Source organism: Ursus americanus, chromosome 21, assembly GCF_024610735.1.
Source record: "Ursus americanus isolate L20-20 chromosome 21, mUrsAme1.1.p, whole genome shotgun sequence".
Taxonomy (NCBI): Eukaryota; Metazoa; Chordata; class Mammalia; order Carnivora; family Ursidae; genus Ursus; species Ursus americanus.
In genome coordinates this window covers 26,972,996-26,982,052 of record NC_142147.1, presented here as the reverse complement: position 1 = coordinate 26,982,052, position 9,057 = coordinate 26,972,996, and the positions used below count along the sequence as shown (strand labels likewise).

The following is a 9,057-nucleotide window of genomic DNA, read 5'->3' as shown; positions in this document are numbered from 1 at the left end:
ACTGTGGTGCAAGAAATGACCTGAAGCCCGTTTCCAATGGAGCACCACAACCCTAAAGGCGCAAGGAGGGGGAAGGGGCTAGTCCTACCAGATACGAAAATACACTGTTACTCTGGCGAAAGCAAGAATTCCACAAGAGCTGGGGAGTGAATAAGCTGACAAGTGCAACATAGTCCTCTTACCCTTAATAATCGCTGGGTAAATGCGACAGGTAACGAACGATTCCTTGGGAGCCATCCCTCTGGGCATCCGCAACAGAAATTTCCCTGCAGGAGTAAGGAAGAGAGGAAAAAAACAAGGAGTAAGGAAGGAATGCCTTCCTAGGGATGGTTCTGCCCACCCACCCATTTATCCACCCTGCACTCTTATTACAATGAAACTTAAAACCCTGCTGGGAGGAATGGAGCCAGTCTTCTGCCCTTCAAGGTGACATGCCCCAGGGATCAAATTATTGGGGAAGAAATACAAAAACAGAGACTCTAATAAACTGGCAAGTCCAAAGTAACCATAGTTTCTTCCCTGTTTCCTACTGAGTTCACATCCCAAGAGTCTTCTGGAATCTTCTGTCCCTTCCCCTACCTCACTCCCAGCACCAAGGCCTGGAGACCTCACGCCCCAAACAGCTCTCAGCCCCTCTCTTTCCCCGTTATCCCGCTCAGTCCCCGGGCGGCTACAGGGGCCCTACCCACCCTCTTACTCAGGGGCGCCCCCTGCCGCCCACCCGCAGCCGGTGTCGCCCCCTCCAGCCTCTGTCCAGCTGGTCAGCACCGCGAGCCTGAGGTCCGACCACCCGCCCCCGCGCCATCAGGACTGACACCGGGGCTCGGAGGGGCCCTCTCACCTGCCCTGCGCCCAAGCCAGGCGCGCGCGCTCCGAGTGCCCGAACGCGTCGGCGGGGTCACCCTCGGAGCCTGTGCACCTGCCGGGCGCGCCGCTGATCCGCGCCGAGTCCGCGCGGGGCTGGGGGGCTCCGCCCGGGGCTGGGGGGCTCGGCGCGTGTTCTCTCCGCCGAGACCGCTCCTCTCCCAAGAGCGACCCTCCTTCCCCGCGTGTCCCCAAATGTCCCTGCGTGTCCGCATATGCCAACGGCGTGGGGCCCGCTGCGGGGTGGGGACCCCCGGGTCGCTGCAAGGACAGACGGACGCGCGGAGGCGGCTCAGGCGACAGAAGGGGCCGTAGGCACTTCCCTTCAGTAGTAAAGAAGACCGCTTTTCCAGCGGCCCTCTTGGCGCAGTGGGCAGCGCGTCAGTCTCATAATCTGAAGGTCCTGAGTTCGAGCCTCAGAGAGGGCACGGCTATTTTGCTGGGCCCTAATGCGGTGTGCGTTGAAAGATTGCAGCGAGGGTGCTTAGAAGCCCTACAAGGAGCGGGACGCCCCCGGCTGAGGAACGGGTGTCCCCAACAGTAGGGGGCCTCCCTCAGCAGGAACACCAGCCGCGGGCGGAAGGAAGGACCACGGCCCCCTCCTGAGAAGAAAAAGCCGTAAGTGAGAAAACGTGCCGCCGTTTTGGCACGACTGCGCGCAAATGGACCGAACGGTGCCGAGTGGTGCGCTCGCTTTTGCAGCATCTGGGAAAATGCGTCTCCTAGACACTTCTCTTTGCCCCAACTATACTCGGAGCAAGACGGTGTCTCCATGTTCTCCAGAGACTGTACCCTCGCTCCATCCCAGACCCGGCTTTCAAGAGCCGGCCGAGGAGTGGGGGGCAACCTGGGCTGTCAGCGCGGGGCCCCCCACGTGGCCCAGGACAGCGAGGTGCGGCGCTGCCCCGGCGGCCCAGGCCAGACCACGCTCTACCCACAGCTCCAGCTGAACCCTGCAAGTTTTGATTATTCGGTTTACAATAGCTTCCAATTACTTTGTGATTTCGTCTCTATCAATTATCTGGAGGTATATTTCTTATTTTCCAAAATGGGAAAATTTCTAGTTTTTATTATTCATTTCTATCTTAATTGGTTGTCTTGTGGTCATAGTGATGTGGTTTGAAGTGGGGTTCCCCAGACAACGGTCACGAAAAAATTCTTGAGAGGTTTGTGGTGCAAAAAGGTGGTTTTATTATAGCCCCGGGGCAGGACCCCTGGGCAGAAAAACCTGCACTGGGATTGTGAGGAGCAATTGAGGATGTGCTTTGGAATTGGGGGAGGTAAAGACGAAGTTTCCAAAAGGATTTTCATATGTTAAAGATTTACAGGATCCTGAAGGCCTAGGGATTATCAAACCAAGGTGGTTTTTCCCTCTAGCAAGGCGTTAACAGGGAGACAGTGCCTCAAGTATTTGTCAATGGGCTGCAAGTTATAAGGAAATTTAATTTTTATCGACATTCTGCCTTTGTTCTTCACATCAATATTTGTATATTACATATTATTTTATATATTCTTTTTACTTTTAATTTTTAAAGGAAGCTGTACACCCACTGAGGGGCTTGAACTCGCCACCCTGAGATTCAGAATCAGGTGCTCATACCAACTGAGCCAACCAGACACCCCAGTCATAGAATATATTCTATAAGAATTAAATCCTCTGAAACTTACAGCTCAGTGCACGATCCTGTTTTGTAAATGCTTTTAGTGTATGTGGGAAAAGAAAACGTATTCTGTACTGGTTGTATGCACTGTATTGAGTTTCCTACTCATTTTCGTCTTCTATATTGTTTTTTTTTGTTTTGTCTGTTTGAACTAGTTATTGGTTATTGATAGATTTGTCTGTTTTGTCAATTTGTATATATTTTGAGGCTACATTAATAAATGCATAAAGTACAGAATTATCTTGTGAATTGAACCTGAATCAAACACTTACACGTTCACCTTTATTGCAAATAATGCTTTTTTAGACTACATGTGGTCTAATAGTAATATAGTATCAGTTTGCTTTGATTTAGTGTGAGGAAGCATCTTTTTCTGTGAGTTTCATACTATATGTATCCTTGTTTTAATACATCTTTAGGGATGTCTGGATGGCTCAGTTGATGAAGCATCTGCCTTTGGCTCAGGTCATGATCCCAGGGTTCTCGGATCAAGCCCCACATTGGACTCCCTGTTCTCCCTCACCCTCTGCCTGCCACTCCTCCTGCCTGTGTTCTCTGATAAATAAAATCTTTAAAAATATATATGTCTCTTTTAAACACATATATTTGAGATATTTTTAACTCAGTCGTATAACCTCTACAGGTTAACAGGAACATTTACTGGTTACATTTAATATAATTACTGATATGTTTGGATTTAAAGCTACCATTTTAATAAAGTTTCCCTTTTTGTTCTGTTGCGCTTTTTTTGTTTCAAGTTTTTATTTAAATTCTAGTTGGTTAAGGGGCACCTGGGTGGCTCAGTCGGTTAAATGTCTGCCTTTGGCTGAGGTCTTGATCCCAGGGTCCTAGGATGGAGCCCCGCATCAGGAGTGGGACTGGTGGGTCACGTGGTGACTCTACGTTGGGCAGTCTGAGCTACCAAACTGTTTTTCAAAGCAGGCGCACCAGTTGGGGTTCCAATTTCTCCACATCCTTACCAACACTTGTTGTGTGTTTCGTTCTAGCCATCCTAGCAGGTGTGAAGTGGTATTTCATTATGGGTTTGATTTCCATTTTCCCAGTAACGGTGAGCATCCTTTCCTGCACTTACTGGCCATCTTGTATACCTTCTCTGGAAACACGTCTATTCAAATCCTTTGCCCTTTTGACAACAGGTTTGTCTTTTTATTGTTGAGTTATTAAGAATTCTTTATATATTTTGGATAAAGTCCCTTACCAGAAATAGGATTTGTAAATATTCTCTCCCCTTTTGTGGGTTGTCTGTCCCCTTTCTTGATGGTCTCCCTGAGGCACTCATTTATTCTGACAAACATTACTTTTGAAGAAATAGACGCTGCAGAGGGAGCTGAAGCTTTTTGTCACTTTGTGACCCATTTTTTCTCCCTGCCTTCCCAGGGGTTACCACTATTCTGAACTTGATCTTTGTAATTCCCTAGCTGTTGGTTTAATTGTGTGAAATACACCTAACAGAACTTATACCATCTTCACACCCTGAGGCTTACAGGTCAGTGGCATTGAGCACAGCTACACTGCTGTGCCTCCGTCACCACCATCCATCTCCAGAATCCTCATCACCTTGCAAAAGCAAAACTCTGTCCCTAAACACTAACCTCCCACTTCTCGCTCTCCCTCAGCCCCGTCACCACCCTTCCGCTGTCTGTCTCTATGAATGATCGAAGGACCCCATAGGAGTAAATCCCAGTTATTTGTCCTTTTGTGACTGGCTCATTTCACTTCCCACAAGGTCTTCAAGGCTCATCCACATTGTAGCAGGTGTCAGAATTTCCTCCCTTTCAACGGCTGAATCATACATCCCTTGCATATTACAGATACCACATTTTGCTTGTCCATTCAGCTATCGGTGGACACTTGTTACAAATTTGTGTCTTGCCCAGTGGATGCTTCCATCTCATGGCCCTGCAATCCCCGAGGGCCTCCACATCCTCGCCTTGTGCTGGTAGAAGGGGACTGAGAACCTGGAGGGGATGCCCCTACTCCTTTAGCCTTGGTCCAGGAACGAGACTCATTCCTCACTCATGATCCATTGGCAAGAACGAGGTACCTGACTGTATCTCGGTGCAAAGGTTGGCACGCTTGGCTCCTGGCTTTGCGCCTCCTCCCGGTGACAACCTTAAGCTACAAACTTTAGCTGTCTCAGCCGTGCCTACACCAGGCAAGCAAAGAGGTAGCAGAATGGACAAGGACAAGGAAGCAGGCCTCTATGGCTTGGTTTCAGGAGCTGGGCTTTTTCTACCTGGAGAAGGCCAGGCAAAATATTACAGAATGGCAGAAGAAAAATTAGGCCTTCTGAAGACTCAGATAAAGCTAGGTATCCTCAAGCAGGAGCTAAAGCAGAGAGTGAGTGAGAGAGAGGGCGTACAAGCACCAGCCCTTCCTTAGGTTGTGGTTAGACCAGCTCATGGAGTCTTAACCTGGGTCAGGAGTGGAGTGTTGTCTACCGACTCCCTGATACAGTCTGAAGGTTTGTACAGGTACATACCTTTCTTCTTGAGCTTTCTGAAGGTTCCAAGAATTCTCTGACCCGCCAGAAAAGTTACAAACAAAACTAAGTCAGGTGTAAAATTCTTTCCCCACCCTGGAAGTTGCTGAGTGAGGTCTAAGCAATCCATCAGAAGGAGCTGGTTCTTTGAAAACACTGACCACATTATCAGGCCATTTTGGTTTTTGCTTTTCTATTTGGTTAATTATAAAGGCAGGTTTCCCCACCCAAACCCAGAAATCAGTGGTAAGAATAAGAACAAAGGAAAAACCCCTACGCCGCATCATAAAAACCTGTGAGCACAGCAAGGTGTGTCCTGGGGGGAGAGAATGGACAGAGGCCTGACCATCGAGGGTCAGATGGAGTTATGGGAGCATGGAGGCCGCCATCCCTTCAGCCTGCCGGCCTCCTTTGGGTCTTCACCAGCAGGAACACGGCACACAAATGTCAGTACAAGAGCTGGTAAACCGTGGCACTGTTCTTGGAGCCCGTGACCAGATACTGGTTGTCGGAAGACACATCACAACACAGGACGTCTGTAGGCTCCTCTACCTACAGGGAAGGAGGCCAGTAGAGTGACCAGAGGCAGGGGCCAGGCGTGGGCCACAGATGAAGGCCTCACTTGGGGCTGTTTCAAGGCCAAGGACAGACCCGAGGCTCGGTCTGGAGACAACGGGGCAGGTGTCAGGGCTGACGGTGGAGCTCATGAGGTCACAGAACCTTGAGTCCTCACTCCCCTGGATCTAGTAAATGGTGCCAGATACCACCCCAGAGGTATTTTCCGGCACTATCCTTGGGACCTGACCCCCCCTGGGATCTGGATCTGTGAGCTCTGAGAGCTTGGGTTTGCACATCCCTCCTCCCAATACCTGAAACAACCTTTGTAGAGAAGGTGCAGCTATGCAGTGGATCGCCTCGTCCAGTGCGGTCACAAAATAGCTCCCTGGTGAAGGAAAGGCAGGTGGAGAGGCCAGAGACCAAGCTTGCATTCCGGTCCCAGCTCCATCCGCAAGGTGACTATGGAAAGAACAGCTCTCTCTCTGGCTCAGTTTGCCATCTATAAAGACCGGAGATGAGAGCCAAACCATTCCCTCCTCTGGCCCTACCCTCCTGCCACACACAGGGTGGTGCTCAGTACCACTGCACAGAAGGACCATCAGATGCGGCCCCGTGCCTCTTCTGCCTGCATGTGTCTCCAGGCTGCTCTTCTGTGTAGGAAGACGCGGTTACAGAGCGACAGAGAAGAGGGATGGGGACAGAAGGCAGGCAGGGCACCAGGCCACCGAGGGAGAGGCAGCGGTGGGGAAGGGGGATGTGGGTGCAGAGGTGAGAGCGGCAGGGAAACGGACACCTGGGTCTCTACTTGGCCGGGCTTGGGGGTGAGAGAGGGAGGAACAGAGCCTGAAACAAGGCTGGGCCCAGACTCTGCAGAGGAGCAAGCATCCTGGGGTGGGACAGGACCCTAGAGGGGTCGCCTGGCTTCCACTCACCACAGGAGGCAAACTTGAGGCTGTGGTGGTTGACATATTTATGAAGGACTGCCTTAAACTTCTCCCTCCGGTGCGTGTGGAGAATTATGATATCGCTTGTCCTCAGGCCTACTAGCACCCACTCCTCGCTGGGGTCGTGGGTAATGCTAAGGATCTGTTTGGAGGCAGGGCCAGAGTCTGCACTTCAAGCTGCCCACATCCACATTCACGCCCCCTCGTGAAACGCAGCCCCCGACTCCCAGCCACGGGGACCGCCCTCAGCCCACCGATGGCTGCCCAGACACCTCATGCCGTAAATCGTGCTGCTGCAACCTCTGGTAGCTCCTCAGGTCCCAGGAATAGAGTCTGGTGTCTTCACCCCCCGTCCAGAACTTATTGCCTGCGATGTCCACACAGCGGGAGCCGTATTCAGGGACCTCGTGCTTCCTGGCGGGAAGAGAACTCAGAGGTTCACGCACTGGCTAAACACTGGGACGTGTCAGGACCAGGAAGCCCCCAGGAGTCCCCCGATCTATTCCCCACTCGGGTTCACCTAGTCCTGCTGCACAGAAGGGCAAGGGACGTCCAGAAAGGGACACAAGCCTTCCCCAAGACTGCACTCCAGCCCTCCCCTGGGTCGTACCTGATCAAGATTTGGTTCTGCAAATCCCAGATCTCGACAAATCCTTTGAAACAAGCCAAGCAGAGCTGGGCATTGGAGGAGAGCGCTAGGGAATAGCACATGGGGCCCGTGGAGGCCAGCTGGGCCCTGACACGGGGTGTGGGGGCCAGATCCCACAGAGTCAGGTTCTGGGACAGACCCCCAGTGATCAGGCGCTGCTCGTCCGGGAATAGCTTGCAGGCGAGGACACAGTTCTGATGCTCCTGCAGGGACAGTTCCCGCCCTCACGTCACCTCCTCGAGACCCAGGCTCCCAGTCTCATGGCAGTGGTCAGTCTGGGTTCCCCCAGCCCTTCCCGAACACCCCTCACCTCCAAGTCCAGCTGGGCCTGCGGGGCCTTGTTGCGGGCATGCAGGGCGCTCTCGTCCCAGACCTTAATGTAGCCATGGCCACACGTGTACACATGGTGAGTCGAGCCGCTGATGGCAACGGCGTAGACTTTCTTTCCGTGGCGGAGCCTGCCAACCTTCCAGCACCTCCGGGGGACCCTCTGCCTGACCACCGCTTCATCTGGAACGGGAGGCTGGGGAGAGGAGAAAGCGGGTGCCCATCCAAGGGCACAGCCCGGGCCTACCGTCATCCATGGGCGAGCGCCTACCCGGCCCTCTGACTGAACTCCTGCCTGTTCACCAAATGTTCTGACACAATGCTGTGCGCCGGCAGTAAGAGCAGGGCCCGGCTCAGAGCCCTAAAGGCCCTAAACAGTGCTGGTGAGAGCGGGGCAGCAGAGTTCCAGGGAAGCGGGGAGCTGCAGGACACCCCCCAGCTATGGCAGAGAGAACGAGGACACATCACATGCCCTCCCCTTTCCTTACTAGCGTCCTGTCTGGGGTAGCAGGGAAGGCAAAGATCCCAAGTGTAGAAAAAATAAGACACTTACAAATGCCCTGAGGAATGACCAGACTTCTTCACTGGGCAGAGGCGAAGGGCAAGGCCGGCCTGCAGGGAAATATCACCACCCACCCGCTCACAGAGAGGGAGGCCCACAGCGAGAGAACCGCAGGATTCAAGGAGACGGCTACTTTCCCAACACCAGGCCTGGCACCTGGACCCCCATCAGAGGCCCGCCTCGGGCTGCCACCTTCCCTGCCCACGCATCCCAGCTGGGACTTACCAAACTCAGGTCCTGGCAGGAAGCTATGACACATGGACGGGGCGGAGGGACACAGTGTGATCTGGAGAGCTCTGTGCTAGGACCCTCTCTCCCCGGGACAACTGCCCCCTCCCACCCCCAGTCTGGTTCAAGCAAGACCTACCTGGGGTCCAGCTCTGCTGCTGCTTCTGGCCCCGCCTGGGGGAGCCAAGTGGCCTGGAGCTCAGATGTGCCTGGAGTCTGGGGGACCCAGTGCTGCGGGGTCCCAGTGGTCATCTCCTGATAAACCAGGCCATGCTGCGTCAGGGAACTGGGGGGCTGCTGGGGCATCCCATACACCCCCTCCAGGTGGGATTCTGCTTGGTGCTCATGCTGGGAGGAAATGCCAGACCTTTCTGGCACATTCCTCCTCTCCTCTGCTTCATCATAAATACTGAGTATACTAAACAACGCCTCTTCATTCTCTCTACTCATGTTCTCAGATCAGTGAAGTCCCTGAGCCACCCGCTTCTGGGGCTGGAGAAAGGAGCCCATCAAACAGCGCCTGGGCGACCAATTCGTCCTGAGCCCCTGCAGCAAGAGAGAACACATGCAGATACACAGATGCGCACTGTCTGGGGTCCATTTACAAGGCTCTGAGAACACCTGTTAGCAAGAGGATTCAGAAGATTCGTTGCTGACCAGTGTTTTATCCTAAATGTTGACAGTGATGTGTTAAGGGTGAAAGTGTCACAGACATTTTGAGACGTTAGTAGTAGGTGTTATGTTTTTCCTTCCAGACATAC

The 9,057-nt window shown here is 52.8% G+C and overlaps 1 protein-coding gene and 1 non-coding gene across 2 annotated transcripts; one reads left to right on the top strand and one right to left on the bottom strand.

Moving 5' to 3' along the window:
• Positions 1–1,219: 1,219 nt before the first annotated feature.
• Positions 1,220–1,292, top strand: TRNAM-CAU (transfer RNA methionine (anticodon CAU)). The gene has a single exon. It is a non-coding gene; the product is annotated as a tRNA-Met (tRNA).
• Positions 1,293–5,134: 3,842 nt separating this feature from the next.
• Positions 5,135–8,828, bottom strand: TLE7 (TLE family member 7). The gene is made up of 9 exons (XM_087871063.1): positions 8,436–8,828; positions 8,294–8,316; positions 8,060–8,118; positions 7,490–7,702; positions 7,141–7,382; positions 6,803–6,944; positions 6,519–6,672; positions 5,898–5,971; positions 5,135–5,580 (listed from the first exon to the last, which is right to left on the bottom strand). The coding sequence occupies exons 1-9, from the start codon at positions 8,744–8,746 to the stop codon at positions 5,476–5,478; spliced, it is 1,323 nt and encodes a 440-aa protein (XP_087727189.1). The 5' UTR covers positions 8,747–8,828; the 3' UTR covers positions 5,135–5,475.
• Between the last annotated feature and the right edge of the window lie 229 nt (positions 8,829–9,057).